The sequence below is a fragment of the Vollenhovia emeryi genome, unplaced genomic scaffold (genome assembly GCF_000949405.1).
Source record: "Vollenhovia emeryi isolate VEMERY1.0 unplaced genomic scaffold, V.emery_V1.0 DF939131.1, whole genome shotgun sequence".
NCBI lineage: Eukaryota > Metazoa > Arthropoda > Insecta > Hymenoptera > Formicidae > Vollenhovia > Vollenhovia emeryi.
Window position 1 is genome coordinate 318,093 of NW_011967235.1, and position 17,005 is coordinate 335,097.

The 17,005-nt window shown below is 45.2% G+C and overlaps 1 protein-coding gene across 1 annotated transcript in view; it reads left to right on the forward strand.

The window, feature by feature from the left end:
• Positions 1 to 17,005, forward strand: part of LOC105568214 (E3 ubiquitin-protein ligase TRIM9) — a gene marked incomplete at its 5' end in the record, with an annotated part of 109,873 nt that overhangs the window by 74,272 nt on the left and 18,596 nt on the right. The window contains 2 exons of the mRNA XM_012023687.1: positions 10,140 to 10,235; positions 10,952 to 11,345. Of these exons, the coding sequence (XP_011879077.1) occupies positions 10,140 to 10,235; positions 10,952 to 11,345 (490 nt within the window). The remainder of the gene's footprint in view (positions 1 to 10,139; positions 10,236 to 10,951; positions 11,346 to 17,005) is intronic.

Here is a 17,005-nt window from a genome sequence, read left to right on the forward strand (position 1 = left end):
CAGGATAAGTTTTAAGAGAAAATTCTCTCCGCATATAAATTACACTTTGCAAGTTCTTGCAAATACCTTAACGCTGTTTCGGTCTCTTTTGCACTGTCGTATCTGGATTCTGCGTAATTTTCGGTTTTTCTGCTGGACCAGAATGAGCGTTTGAGCAGAGAAACCAGAAATGGCGTAAAACCGAAATACGACCTGCGAAAGAGACCGATCGATTTGCCGAGTTTAAAAATCGGTCTCGTGCGCGCAGCTACGACGAAGTAACTTAGCTGTTTAGTCCACGTTCGCAGACGTATGCTTCCGTTGCAGAGGTCACGGTCAGCGCAAAATGTGCGGGTTTACAATCGGCCGGGAATGTCGAGGCAACGCAACAGTGAATTTAAAAGGGGCTCCGTCGCGTATAACATTGCGGTCGGCCAGACATTGCAGATAGTGGATTGCATGGGGGTATTAGCCGTATTCCCTCGCGTTCCCCCTTGCTTTTCGCTCATCCTGCTAAAAGAACACGACATTTCCTAATGGACGTAAATTGTCTCGTCGTCGCGCTATCGTGGATTCCTCTTTTATATTCGTCCGATCCTGCATCATCATATTGTTGCTCGCTCTCTCTATCTTTTTTATCCCTTTCTTCCTTGCAGTGTCGTTCGTGAATACGTTAAGTAGATTTGGTGAACACTTTGTATGCGAATGTTACGATGTTTCGTAAAATTATTTGCTCTTGGAGTTCATTTTAGCGAGGATAATATACATGTCTCGCTAAAATTGTTATTAATGACCGAATAACAATGTTAAAGGGCTCACAACAATAATATCTACGCTTGAATAATTTTCAAATCAAAAGGGAAAAATATCTTTTGTGCCTTTGCGAAATTGCAGCATGTATTTTGGCTGGGAAAAAAAGCCACAGAGTTTATACACCTTCATCACCATTTATGCGCTTCGACGCGTTGTTTGCGAGAAGGGACGAGGTTTTTGCTTCGCAGTTGATTAAAAAACGTAGATACCGTGACTAGGGGAAAAGGGGGCAGGTCTGACAGGGTCTCCCGATGGTGATCGCGAGGCAGTAATTCAGAGAGGGTGCTTTCCTTGTATACCAAGGGTGTGCAATGCGCGCCCCGTGCAACGAAAGCAAGCAACGTTTTTGGCGCGGTTCGTAGGGAACATAATGGCGCTTTAACAGTCGACTCATGGTGAACTTGAAATTATCCGTGAATCCCGCAACCCATTTCTTGTTTTACAACGCTTCATCGCGGAACGACATCGTAAAATACAAACGGCGCGAAAGTAACTACGAAAGAAGGATCTCTGTTAGGAAAATACATAAAGGTAAGAAGACAGAACGAATCGAAATGAAGTGACGTTTATTCACGGCCGACAGTGAGATTTGGTTCACATCGAGATTTCTTATCCACACTCATGCGTCTATAAAAGACAGGGAGAATCGTAACACGTGATAAAATTGCAATTGATTGCAACACAGCAATCAAAATAATGAAATATCAAGAGTGTCACATAATGAATCTTTGAAAATCCGCGTAATAATGAAAGCGATCTTCACCCTTGACTAATTCGGTGCATCGGTCTCTCTCTCTCTCTCTCTCTCTCTCTCTCTCTCTCTCTCTCTCTCTCTCAGATCTCATTCGACGTGCGTGTTGCCTCGGTGTCGCGTGTGCATTCATACGCGAGCTCGGCGCATCTACGCGGCGATAGACCTATCGTGTTTGCGCAGAGCGGTATCCATCGCGAGCCTGCTCGTCCCTTACGGCTCGAGCACGTTCCGGCAAGGGCGCGGATAAACGAGCTTCCGTGACGATAAATGGATGCGCAGGATGGTACCCTCGGGGTGGAACCGGTGTATCATTTCGAAAATCGACGTAACGCGGTTCTCGTTATGTCTAAGTTACAACAGCTCGCTCGATATTGGTGGGCGGAGTGGGTGGTTGGCAGATTGAAGAATGCCGAGGGAAATTTCATTGAAATGCCATCGTGTCAGATTTTATTTTATTCGACACTTTTTGCGCCGGTCGCGTAAATGTTAACAACAACATTTTCCGCTGGAAATACCTTGTACTCGCTCGATCGTCCTCCCTCCCGCTCCACTTTATCTTCACACCCACTCTCTCAGAAAATAATCTATTCCAACGTACTTCGCTACTTTCGCCCCCGAGTGAACAGCGAAAATCACTTCAGACAGATGACCCTGTACAAGAAGGGTGGCACTATCTTCGCCTTTCCCGCCGCGCCATCCAGCCCTTGAGTCGAGGGGCGAATCGCGTGGGCTGCGACTATATGATAACGGGGCTCGTGCGCGATCTTACGTCGGACGGCGAAATGTATATGCGCGCGAGAATGAATATCTCACCGTGAAAGGTAGGACGGGGGTGGGGAAGGCTAGAAATGAAGGCCCACGGAAGGGGGTGCATTCGAGTGACCAATTATTCCGGCACACGAAACCGATTCTCTACGACATCGGGCCACGCCTGGCGTAGACAATGAGGGACAACGGCGATAAAAGCGGGCCGTCCGCTTCCATTTCGGCGAACGGCTTGGGGCACGTGACGAAGCGACGCTTGCAGTCAGGTGCGGCGGGAAATATATGTATATTTCCGCGCGCCCGCGCGTCGCATGCTCTATTAACGCTATACCCGGGATAAAATGCGCACCCGGGCACTTTTTAACTTAATATCGCGCGCACTTGCGCGGCCAATGCACTCCCGTTTTATGGTAACTTCGTTTCCGCGCTAACTAACTTTGACTTCATACTTTGACGGATAATTCTCCGATATCTGACTCTATCGGGGAGAGTGAGTTTGCCCGATTTAATTTTATTTCCGCTGTTATAGGTCGGGGGGGGGGAAAGGGAGTATTTTTTGGTGTAAGAGTATTCGGGTCGAGTGCATAAGAGTGACATCGTAAATGGAACCCGCGCGTCGCGCCGTTGTAGCAAACGGCGGGTGGTATGTTGCATCACAATAGCCGGGTCCGAGAGATCCCCAAGTGTTCCAGGCAGATCGCGATCGATCTTGGAAACAATGGCGGGACTCTCGAGCTTAATAAGTGCAAGGGTGCTTTTGGTACGTTGCGCCGCGTGAAAGCGCCTCGAGGGTCGCTACGGAGCACCCTCGACTTTCGTAATTATGCCCGCGCCATCGTACGGTTTGATTGGCGTCCTTAATTAACAAGTGCATTCTGGGCTGCGGCTAGACGTGCGTTATCTCGGCGAAAATTGACCCGCTCGTCCACGCGCGCGGAGAATCGTTCCGCGGCGATCGGCGACTTTTTGGCCCTCGCGCCCGGTTTTATTTGGCAAAAGCCGGTATTAAAACTCCCGGGCAAAGAAGAGTCATGAAAATTCATAGTACTCTACGCGCGAAACGGTATTCTCTGTCGGGAGGCCGTATCGCGCAGGATTACACGACGGCCGAATAATTTAAGCGACGGAAAATGGAATATATCATCGCGTAATATTTGTTTATTAGCGTTTCTCCCGCCGTGACTTCAAAAGATGAATTTTTACCATGCAAAAGTGACGCGCGAACGGGATAAGTATATTAAACCCTTTGCCCTGCGTCAGCAGCCGATATAAATATTAATGTTTCTTGGAGGAATATCGGCCGTACAGATATGGGATTAATAACAAATTGCCTGCGGCTCGGATAAATAAAACGTTTAGATAGAGAACAGTCCCCTATTATGAGACAAGCTCCTAATATGATACAGCGGTGTTTTCGCTAAATTAATAGGCGTCGTCTGTTGGTTTTACCGTGAATGTATTGCCTTGAAGCCCGGTTAGTGGAAAATTCATTGTTGGATCGTGTAATCGTCGCGAAAAAAGATGATTGCGATTGATTGGATTTGGATGTTGAAAGCCTACTGTCTCATATTAGAAGTCTATCTCGTAATAGGGGACTTTCCTCCGTTAATGCAACAAACGTGAACGGAGAACGCACCCAAATCCTGGCACTGTTAAATTCGATTTGGTATACCTAAATTCGGACGGATTCTCCCCTCGTTTCTTTCCAACCGCGGCTCGGCTAAAGTAACGGAAGTGCTGAGGTGCCTTGGCGGACTTTAATGAAATTACGCGTGAACCGCGCGAAAGTATTAAGGATCGATTATTAAAGCGAGATCGCGCCGGCCCCGCCGCGAATCTGACAAGGTCCCTCCCTCGCGGCTTCCCTTTATAGGTGTACAACGCGGTGACTGCGGTAATTAATATAACAAAGGGTCGGGGGCGTTAAAGGGACCGCATGTCGGGAACAATCTCGCGGCGTTCTCTATCGGGTGGCGGTCGCCTCGCGCGCGCGACTCGAACTTGGCGGAAAGTTGCGCTGAAAACTGCGGAAATTACCGGGCGCGGCCGACGTTAACTCGAAAGGAGTAACTTAATTACGCTCGAGCACGAATCGCCGCTGCGAACTTTTCGTCTGTGTCGGTGCGCGTACGCGCACGTGGGCGCCGTTGTTGTACGCGTGTGCACGCGGGCGGTGAGGGACTCGAGCGGAGAACAGCCCAAGGCAACGGGGAGATACTTCCGCGAACTTTGGGGGCAAAAATTTATTTTGGCTCGCCGTTATGGCGATAATGTGCTCTGACAAGCTCTGTGAATCGAGAGCTCGGACGTAGAATTATTACTCACGTCTTTTGAGTATTTCTCGATTAATGTCGTCAAGCCGAGGGGTAAACCGCTGAGGGCATTGTGGCGTACAGACTTTGGGGATTACTAGGCATCTTTCGGACATCAGTGGGTGTTATTTGACCTCTTTTCCCATATTAGCGCTTTCTCTCGAGCGTTGGTAGCTATGCCATTGTTCTCATTAACGAGTACGGAGTGATTTCTCTTCCTATAAATACCTGCAGTTTCTTTCAATCTAATTTGGTGGGGGGGGGGGAAGAGGGCCAATGCGTGCCAAACGCAGGTATTCGTATGAAAATATCCAATGTGAAACTTTTTATTGAATTTATTAATCAATATTCAAACGTACCATTTTTCGACCCAAATATAAAAATATTGGATCGTAACCATCGTAAAAGAGGTATGATTAAAAAATAAATTTAGAAAATATTACATGCTCTTAAAGATGTCTTTGCGATGTCTTCTGGACACGCATGTTGTTTGAGACATATGAATATATGAGAATAATCTTATAGGTTAGAAAAGAAAGGACTGAAACGTACGAATAACGCACAAGTTCTTTCTTATACTCTTACAAATAATCTTATTCCAGTCATTTCCTTTCTGACCTACGCATTGTAAATCACAATAACAAGTCATTAAAAATGTAATACATAAATGTCAGCAAAACCACAAAATCGTAGAAATGTTGATGGCATTTTTTTTAATTTTATTCTATCGCTGATATTAAAAAATTGTAAATACATTTGAGGTACCTTTTCAATCAATATATCTACGTTTCCTACCTCTTTGATAAATTTGGAAAACAGACTGACCAATGTTTGTAGGAAATACAGATATTTTCCGACGTTGCCAAACATAAATCAGTGCAATGGAAAGCGTATACGTTTCCAAAAGCGAATACTAAACATTTATTATGTTCTAGAATACCGTGTCAGAAACGTATGCGCATTTTTGCCGCTCGCATTGTACGTGTACGTAAAATTGCGAACAAGTTGAAAAATACCCGAGTCGAAATTTTGGCCCTATGTTGAATCTTTAAATCTATTAAATAGTAGGACCTAAGACAGTAAAAGAGGTCGAACTGCAAGTACAAAATTTACTCCTACTTTAAAACTGATAGTGTCGGAAATTTCTACTTTGCTTTCAGAATTAAAGATTCAAGGGAGGAGTAAGAAAATATAATGTCATCAAAGTAGGTTATTGCTGGTCTATGTAGGTGTATAGATCAGCTAAGTAGGTGTAAATTATCCTTAAAAGTGTCAAAATAGTACAAAAATTTCGACACGGGAAGGGCCCCAGTAGCATTATCTTTTCGCCGACTGCCGTAAGCGGATTTCTGGCGTTAATGGATTAATATTTGAAGGACAAACGGAGAAAAATTACGCGAAAGCAGGCCAGATTCGCGCGTCCGAGATCCGGGAGATCCGGCGATTACGCGGGCGAGAGCTTAATCGAAAATTAATCCGAGCCGCGCGCTCGGTGCCCGGAACTTTGCGGAGGACACGATTCCATTATCGCGGCGGACTGCTTTTGGGTCATCTCCAGTACATGCCGTTCGCGAGACACGCTCGTTTCGATGTAAATTGAAAGCGGTCGGGCGACGATCGCGGGTCGGCGCGGCCGCGGGAATAATTGCAAGATTAATCGGTCCCCCCCCCCGTTCGCTCGATAGAAATATCCACCGGCAGTTCCGTGTGTTTAATCTTTTCTCTTTTTACTTATATTCTTTTTCGAGCCGGTCGCACCATTCGCACGCCTCGCCCGTCGGGATTAATCGGCGCGAGCGCCCTTCCGGCAACGTCTTTCCACCTTTTTCCGTTCGTTACCGTTTGCCCTGTAAATACGACGTTTTCTGAAAAGCGTTTGCTGAAAAGCATCGGCCAGATTTAATAAGCTTTTCGCGTGCTGTTCGTTAGGATTTTAACGAAGCTCTCATTCAGCGCGATGAAAGTCTCCTCCCGGTGATCTCCGCCGGTTGGATAAACTCAGGCTGCTTCTTCTTCTTCTTTTTTTTTTATTACGAATGCCTCGGTATTATATATGTTGGCACATTCCGGAGAAGTTAAGGTTTCGCTGGGTGTTCTTTCCAACTTTTATGACTGTTATAACGAGCGTTGCTGGCCGATGTTAACGAAGTCTTTGTGGATCGACTCCTGGCCAATTAACATTCGTCGAGAAAGTCGAGCTCTTGCCACAACTGAGACAATTCCTGGGGCGCCTTTCGCATTAGACTCGTCGAACGAGAAGTTTAAACAAATTATTCTTGAAAGTTACGACACAGGAAATGCCCCGGAATTAGTGTTGCCCGCCTGTGCAACGGGAAGAGCAGCCGGCTACGTCAACATTAAAGGAACGCCCTTCTATATAGCCCTTTGTATTTATAGAAATTCCAGACGAGTCATTTGGACGACGGTTCTTTTAGCCATCTTGTTAGATTCGTATCAAGTTCCGTAAGCCTCCGGTATTATCGTCGCAAATGCATTTTGTGGACAACTACCGGAGATCTATGACGCAATTTAGTTGTCGTGCACATTTTAATCGAGAAACATAATACATCGTCCTCCCTTTTGTGATAACTTTACAATATCTAAATTTACTATGGAGGCTTGCGGGTTTTGTTGATCAACTGACTTCTCCGGCGGAGAAGTTCCGGCGATGTTCGCGGGATAATCGATCGAGGGAGCATCTCGCCCGCGGCTGCGGGGGAGACGGGGTCGGATAGCTCGTCGCCCTGATGAAATCCCCGAGAGCTCTTTTCATGCTAATAAGATTTCGCCGGTCGCGCCCAATGGATACGCGCCAAAGCGCGAGGGAAAGACACCGTCGCCGCCGAGTTCGGCGCGCAGGAGACACCGAGAGGAAGAGAAACGTACAAAGGGACACGTCGTTTCGGCACGGCCGAACGGGAAATCCCTCGACGTGGTATTTTTGTCGGCGCTATAATTAATTCGATATATCTTGAGCGCGATGCCGCAGGTGAGAAAAGTAACGAGTTTCCCTGTAAACGGGACTCGGGAACGCATGGCATGTGCGACTGAAGTTCAGTTTCGAGTCTATTTCGTCGACGAGTTGAAAATCGTTTTAAACGAACACGCGTGTCCCCGAGTCGTATATTTTGGCTTTAGTTAAGCCTGGTATAATTTTTCACTTGGGAGCAATGAAGTCAAATTAAGGTCTTCGTGTCGAAATAAAAATATTGAATTTTTGACCTCAGATAGGCCTGAAAAGAGTCGCTGTTTCCCTTTCAGCGGCAAAGAGACCAATGCGAGTGTAATCAACAGAGGTTCGGTAGAACCTCTTCGGCCTAAAGGCCTGTGTCCACGATGCTAAAACGAGGTCCAAGTTCTAGTTCCGAAAAATGCGTAGCCAATCAACTTGCAGCTTCTATGGAATATTGATTAAAACTTGGACCAAGCTCTAGCCTTGTGGACACAGGCCTTAAGAGGTTTCGAAGAGGGTGGGATATTTTATTACATTCCCTTTGAGGGTTTGAATGAGGTTAAACACAATTTTGTTTACTCCTCTGGGCCTCAAATTGGAGTTTCAAACCGACTCCGTGGTCCAAGTGAAGACAGAATAGAATAATTGAAGCCCATTCCGGGACCGAATACTCGACTCGGGTCCAGGCAGCTTCAACTAACGAGAGCGATGCCGCGTTATTGTTAAATTAAATACATTGATCTGAAAGGCAGGTATAACGTGTCAATATTAGTCGTGCGACACGTAGATTCCCGCGTGCGGTTCCACTAATCGTTTAGTCAAGAATGCAGGAAATGGATGACGTTCGCGTCGAACGTGCTGCACGCCGCCCGATATTTTCCTATAATCCGTCGAGGCTTTATCGCGAACTTGCACGAGTAAATCCGCGTCTTCCCTGATGAATGCCGACGCTGTTCGCTGTTCGGGGGAGGGGGGGGGGGGTATCGGCGCGCATACTGCATATGCGATCGCATCCCATTTCGACTAGCACACATTGTCGTGTTAAATGGAAACTGCCAACGACGCGCGTTGGTCTCCGGTGAATTCGACGAAGTGCAACCGTCCGTTCGCTCGATCGATCTGAAGGTATTGTCCGGCGAGGAAAGTCGAGAAATGAGGAAAATGATAAACGAGAACTGTGGGAACGATTCGCGATATTGCGAGGCGATGCCGGCTGACGGCATCGCGTTCTCATCCGCTGTAAAATGATAAATTAAATCGCGATTGTAAATGCGCGCCGGATTATAAGTTCCTCGTAATACTATTAATCTTGGGCGAAGTACTTTACATAAATATGTAGAAGAGGTTGACTTTGTTGAGACAACGGGAACAACTTTCAACTGTTTTACGAACGAAGACGGGGAACGTTGATAAGAAGATGTGGAAAGTAATGACCACCTCTACGAAATTCGAACGTTCCGCTTGTGTCCGTTCTTAAAAAAAAGTTCGTCAATTAAATACCTACTAAGGAATTATTCAGATTCGTATGCATATTAAAGATATGACTTAGTAGTTTTATTAATATTTTCGAATGGAAAATAATATCTCGAATTCTGTTTGCGTCGCACAATACGTCGGGAAATGCTACAATCAAATATGCTTGTCTACGATATATTTCGAGTTTGGTTCCCGAGATTCTCTCAGGGAAGAAAGAACGCCGTGCCCTCCTTCCGCATCGAGAAAGAGGAGCACTTTGTGTCAATTAAACACGTACTAAGGAATTGTTAAAATTCATATACATATTAAAGACATGACTTAGTAGTGTTATTAATATTTTCGAATGGAAAATAATATCTCGAATTCTGTTTACATCGCACAATACGTCGGGAAATGCTACAATCAAATATGTTTGTCTACGATATATTCCGAGTTTGGTTCCCGAGATTCTCCCAGGGAAGAAATAACGCCGTGCCCTCCTTCCGCATCGAGAAAGAGGAGCACTTTGTGTCGTTATTGAACAAACAACGATATGTACTTAATACGAGCTCGTTCACGAAAGCGTGACTACGCCTATGTACGGTGCACTCGATGTACGAACTCTCTACATATGGGAACTGTTTATCCATTGGAACCAGTGTGACATATCGATCCAACATCGAACGCTTGTGCTGTACATAATTCGTCTTCATTAGTCACCGGTAGCTCAATCTACCAATATACAGGCATATAATCTCTAGTCTCCACACAAAAACGCACATATCGTGTATCATAAATTTATAAAGTGGGCCATAAATGGGCCTTATATCTTTTTAAATATCCATTTATTCATGTACATATATTTTTAAATGCACATTTTGAAATACACATTGCACAGTACATATTAATGTATTTTAATACGTATTGTATAATTAAATTTATATTACGGCCTCTTACAATCATTTAGGTGTAATATTTTTCATAAGAAAGAACCAAGTTTATTTTGTTCTGTACCTTTAGTCGCGCAAACGTCCACGTATCACGTCCGCGGAATCCCTCTTCAAGTACCGCACGTTCCCTCACGTGTCGTGAATTTCTGCTGTTACAGACGGAGCTGTCGCAGAATCTGCAGCAGCTGTCGGAGAGGGCCCGCTCGACGACGGAGTTCATTCAAAGGCTCAAAGGAATGACGGATAAAGTACATGTGAGTATGCCCGCCTTTGGCGCCCGTTTTAAATTCCGTGTCGACGGGCGCGTCAACGCGATACGGTGCCGTGAAATTGCGAAAAGATATGGCGTTAATTACGTCAGCTCTCCGCGGGATAGAACACCGGCGCGGATTCATCTCTGATGGTCGAAGGGAAAATTCGAATGTATAAAGGGTACCCCCCCTCCCAGGTGGCTTACAATCTCGACCAAACTTCAAAAGCCGCCAGATGAGATTTCTTTTGATATAGTCTTTTATTTTTCCCTCCTTTATACATGGATGTGCGCATCGATGAATCTGATATCGGATTTCTCGCACGATATCTGCACAGCCATTGTCTTTTAGATTCGTATATGTACAGTATATACGTGTGTGTGCGTAAGTAAAAAAACACTGTGCGCTACGTGTATGTATGTGCGATACTTTTGAAAAAATTGAAACACTAGTTTTGCGAAGGTAAATTAATTTTACGGAAACATAAGTTTCTCAATTATATCTCTATAAAAATTCTTACAATCGTTCTTTTTCCAAAGAGGTGAAATATGAACTTTATAACGACAGCTATCTATTATCATTGATCACAATTTCTTGTGCGTTAAGCGTATTCGATTCTCGCCAGAAAGAATTCTGTCGTGTACAGAAGATTTTATATATTATATCGAGGCGCTTCTAGATACTGTAATTAAAAACGGATCAATTTCGCTATCTCCCAGGAGGAGTGCGTGGCGCTCGAGGAGGAGGTCGAGGATCGGGTGACGAACCTGGTGAGTCTTCTGCAGGCGAGGAAATCACGGTTGATCGAGGCCGCCCGGCAGACCAGGGAGGCCAGGGTGCGCTCGCTGCGTGACCAAGTGGCGAGATGCGCCACGCATTTGCAGACGACCACTGCGCTGCTCACGTTCTGCATCGAGGCGCTGAAGGAGACCGACAGTGCGGCCTTCCTGCAGATCGGCGGCATGCTGTCGGTCCGGGCGGCTACGGCCGCCGGCTCCTGGGGCGGCGCCGAGGGCGTGCAGGAGATCGCCCGTCTGCCGTTGCTCGATCTCACCCTGGACGACAAACCGCTGCGCCGCGCCATCGATCAGCTCACCTTCGTCCAGCTCAAACGTGAGTCCGCCGTGATGGGCGAATGCGGTTTACATGATTAGTGTGTGACGTCTGTGTGCGAGCCGTAGATCGAACATACCCGGCGAGCCATCCGGCGATGATCGTGAATAAATTTCACGGACGGGTTTGGGTTTCCCGATAGTAACTACACTGCATTAAGACGAAATGAGAAATGGCATGAATTTTTACCCACGACGTACGTTGAGGTAAATGAGCTTTTTGCACGCCACCGTTCCCGTTTGATAGATTAGACTTGTACAACGCGCCAGCGCGCATAATTCCTTGAAAGAAAAAGAAGAAGAATTGAATATTACATTTCGATAAATTTATTCGTATCTATTTTGGTTGAAAGAGATACTTAATCTTTTTACAGCTAAATAAAGTGTAGGTACCGGGATAACCCGGTAGAACTTTGCTCTTTATGTTATTGATTTCGTTGCACCGTCAAAGTATCACTTAATTAATTGCCACGGAACTCAGTCAAAGTATCGCAGAGCTGCCGCGTGTACTGGAGAGAAAGTTACTTGGGAGCCAAAGCGATTAGAACTAACGAACAGATAATTTCGTTGCAGAATGTATCCGTATAGTTAGATAAATAAGGCACGTTCTCTTCTCTGGAGTGCTCATTTGAAATGTCTACACGTAACGTCGTACAATTTAGCGCAGTGAACAAAGCTGAAGGACGGCAACGATTGTTGGATAGAAATTGACTTAACCCTTTGAAGCATTTTTTCTTTCAGTCCATTTTTCGGAAACTTAATACGTGACGGCTTCCTGGGTCGCTGATTACGATTCTGGTGTACCAAATGCACACCCATGTTGGACCCGCCATTATGCATTTTGTAATTCTCACCTCATATCGTGTAATCAGCAACCTGAAGAACTTGCGAGTACCGAGTTTCAGATAAATCGATTGCATTCTTTGCAATTTCGACTCTTTATATTGGATCCGCCAGCTTAGATTTTTTAATTTTTTAATTTTGAACCTCAGCTTGGAAATCAGTGATCTCAAAACCCCCCCAGTACCTAGTTTCGGAATGTCGTTTACAGGAATGATTTCTTGACTGCAGGATATCTCTTATAGAAAAACAAAATTTTGTTAATTAAAACTTTGAGCTGCTATTCTGACAATGAGTTAGTCGTCGATAATTTTCGAATTTTGGATTCAGAATTAGCGAACGAAAAACTAGATATGAAGTACATCGGACTGAAAGAAGTGTTGGGCTTTTGAATTTCGGGAGGTGTAACTGATCTCTTTCGCAAGGTCGTATCTCGATTTTACGTGATTTCCGCTTTTCGTGCCTGGACCAGAATGAGCGTTTAAACACCCAAACCGAAAGTTGCGTGAAATCGAGATGCAACCTCGCGGAAGAGATCAGTCGAGATACACGTTACACCGTGCTTCAAAGGGTTAAGAGGCAAAGTGCTCTTTCACATTCCTAGCACATGCTTCAATAATTTTGCCAACAATTTCATTAATTCCCTAAACGTTTTGCGCGGATCTTTTTAAATCTCGTCTCCTGAAAAAACCGGCGCAGCAGCCTCGGTTGAGCGAATCGGATATTCCCCGCGCTATAACGCCTGAGATGGCGTGCAAAAACATCTCGTCGGCTCCTTATCCTCGTCGGAAACCCATCCGTTCGGTTCGTTACGCGAACTGAATCGCCCGCCGACGGCTCGCCGAATCCTAAGCTCGCATTGCGTATGTACGTGCCCGGCGTAAGGCAACGGGCGGTAAAAGCGGCGTAAACTCGTTCGAAAGACGCTTTCGTGCACGCTTAATTGACTCGTAGCTCCTCGTTCCGCGACTACCGGGATTTCGCGGAGCGATTTATCCGTACGGAGCCCCGCGCTGATCGCGCAACTTTGCGCGAGTCTTGTTCTCGTTGATGGTCGTTTACCCCTCAAATGGACGAAACGGAGGTTACACACGCCAAGTACGAGCTTCGACTTTCTCGTTATTGCGTAACCCCTGAAACGACCGGCGACGACGATCCAGAGCTCAGTTATGTAGACATTTAAATTAGCTGCAATTTCACGCTTCGGATCCCGCGACGTGTATCCCTTTGTCAATTAATTTTAACATCAGACTTGATAACAGTCGTACGAGAGGAAAGATCATTTTCAATAATAAATCCGGCGAGCGTGCAAATTAACAAAGAGAGAAAGAGAGTGTCCGGCAAGGGGCGACTTTCGAGCGAGTTTCGTTTGAGGTTCGCGCTTGCATGCGATGTACGTAAGTGTATGGGAATATTTTCACTGATTATAAATCACTCTACTGTTGGACGCAGCGTCAGAAGGGGAGGAACGATTTCCCACAGCAGGTAAAGGAAACCCAATAGTAAACGCAATCGTAGACGTACATTAGCGAGCGCACGGGGAGGCGTCTTCTCCTCTGAAGGGAGACGGGAGGTGGAAAAAGAAATAATAATTAAGAGAGATGAAGGAGGCGTCAATCTCACCCGCCAAAGTCGTCTAGACGCTCGGGGGATGACGCGGGGGAGTAGAGCCAGGGGGGTCCGCTTAATAATTTTACGTAGCCCCCGGGGGCGGCTCCTTGAAGCATGCCTCCTTGCTCGCGCCGCCGTAGCTTTGCCGTACGCTAAAACGTTTCAAAAGCGGATTAATTAGGTACCGGCTTTGCAGTAACTGCTGTAACGATCTGGAGGTATTAACTCGTTACAAGGAGACATCCTCTCCTTACCTTGCTCGGCTGGGCTGTACGCGGCTCTCCGTTACACGATGCCGGGTGTTACGCGCCGATGTCGGGTCGGGAAACGTTAATCGCGTCTGATTAACGTGTTTACGGATGTATGGATAACTTAATAACGTACGGGCTGGAAGCACGGGGAGAGCCGGCGTTGAGGCAGACGTAGCCCGAGACTCGATTCGCTCGGGGTGGTAAATAAAATTATCGATTTCGTCGACTCAATTTGACGATAGAATCAACTCTGGGAATTGGTCAAAGTGCCTGCCGTTATAATTAAGGGCGCGCGTCGCGCGCGTAACGCGTTCTACTTGGCTCATTATTTTAACGGATTTGTCAGCTCGCGCTTATCTGATTGAAATTAGGAGAGGCGAGCTAATGAAATACAAATCTATTTAGCGAGACCCGGTAAACGATTACCGTCGCGGCGGGTGTTAACTCGCCTCCCCATCGAGACATTTCACTCTCGCGCAGTCCTGATACAAATCGTATGGTGATATCAGAAAGTTTCTTCATTACGCGCAGCTCGCCCGTCAAAGAGTGGCACGCCTCGGTTCGTTAAAATCTGCGATCGGCAGTCGCACGGAATTTCATTTACTTAACCCGGCTTTGCAAATAGCAGGAATGTGCCCCGTGGAAACTTTCAAGTTCACGAGAATTCCGCGTAAAGTTTCGCAACGAAATCACTCGGGCGCGTTTTCTCGAATCTAACTAGAAAAGTACATGCATATTTCGTTGAGCGACGAGTCACTTTTTCCCTTATACGACACGCGGTATATTTTACGAGGTCGATAACTATTCTTCCGTAATCTCTCGAGAAATCTTACGTTTTAATTTTATTTTATATTTTACATTCTACTTTATTTCATGGGACGTTTCAATGTTATTTAACGAGTACTTTTGGTGACTTGTCGTTTTTCGTTGTAAATTTTCAAATTTACTTCGCACGGGAAATTTCGCGCCAAGCTGCGGGAACGAAAATCGGAAAATCTGCGATCGTAATTGTAACAGCTGCTTAACAGCTTACAACGGTGGTGAACGGCGGGCGAGGCGAAAATGCGGAATTCATTTTCGTATTTTACGAGGCCGTTACGTGCGCGCGCCCGGCGCCATTTCGATCTCGGTGGAGCGAACTTAATTGAACATAAAAATTCCGTCATATTGAGACGAGGGAGAGACAAGCGATCGTGGACGAACGACGATTCCCGAACAGGTGCTCCGCATTCTTAAATTTCGACTTTATTGCGCCGATATCTCCGAGTTTTACGGCACGAAAAATTGCCGGATCTCTCGGGCCGCCGCTAAATCGCGCTTATTATCTCTGCCACCGTGGTTGCAAAGGTAACCGGGCCCTCAAAAGTTTGTCACCGGGAAATTAAAAGTTTGTCACCGCGGAATTTGCGCGTCTTATCGCATTTCGTTTTACAGCGCGGCGTATCCGATTACGAGCGCGAATCATCGTTGCCTGGTGAAACGTTATGTTTGCGTCGCCAAACTGTTGTTACCGCAAATAGGAATGCAAAGTGAAAATTGCAGTCCTCCGTTTATCGCGTCCGGGATTGAGCGGTATTACTTAATTGTTTAGAGCCAATTTTCACGACATTTCTGGCAAATCGACACTTTGCGTTCTCTCTATTTGGCCAATAGATTTCTCTTCGTAGCGTCACTGTGGATGAAAAAAAAAGGAGAGCGAAGAGTCGGTCTGGACGTCCGGAAAATTAAACGCGGGCTTGTCGCGGACGAGGCTGACGACCGTACAATGCGACGTTAATGTCCCGTACGTATGTCTCGCCGAGATAACATGGGTAAACGGGAATTCTACCTCTCCTCGACGCTGGCAGATTAATTCGCTCATTAATTTATGCGCCGGCGATGCTGCAATCGCACTCCATCGTCAACGACCGTTCTTTTAATAACAACGATGATTCTCTCAGCTGCAGTTACCGCATATCGACCGAAGTGGCGCTTAATGCGAATATTTTATTCAAAAGATGTTCAATTAAGCTTCTCTATAGGTAAAAGAAGCGTGAGACACGAGATATTATCTCACACTGCGTCGCAAAACGAACGTACTGTTATTCAGAAATATTTTCAGCGAGAAAAGAGAGAAACTCCGAACTCTTTTTTTGCCGGATTTAATATAAAGTAAATTAGAAATTATATATCCAATTTTTAATTGTTATTCAAATACGAGAGAGATGGCCTGGTTTTTAGCCGCGCTAGAAAAATCTTTATTTTGCATGTAATATAAAATATTAAATTATCCGATTTAATATAAACTAAATTAGAAATTATATATCTAGTTTCTGATTGTTATTTAAATACGAGGGAAAGTATTTGATTTTTCTCGCTAGCAAAGATCTGTATCTTTTATTTGAATCTCTTTTCTAGAATATATTACGTACATGTACTAGGAATCACCGATGCCTCCCCATATGAACACATACACATTTTCATACAAAGTGTACAAATGTGTTGATATGTGCACAAATTTATGTGGGTTGGCATCAGTGATTCCTAGTATACGTACCATATACAGGGTGTCCCAGGAGGAAAGGTCAATATTCTAGGAGATGAGTATCGGTCATTTTAAGCAAAAATGTTCGTAATGAATATATGTCCTATTCCTCGCTATTTCCGAGATAGAGCTATTTAAATGTCTCGTGTATCTACACAGAGAGAAAAAAATAGTCATTTTGGAACCAACCATATTTTTATAATTCCTCCAACGTAATTTATGGTTGACCTAACAATATTATAGTTCTCATAACCACAATATTGGTCCATGCAATTATAAAAATATGGTTGGGTCCAAAAATGACTATTTTTTTCTCTCAGTGTACTTTCTGTACACAGTAAAAAATAAAATGTTAATGTTAACATTTTTTACATGTCCCAAAAAGTCCACTCTAAATTTTAAGTTAAAATAACATTTATCGCGTGTTATTTTTTT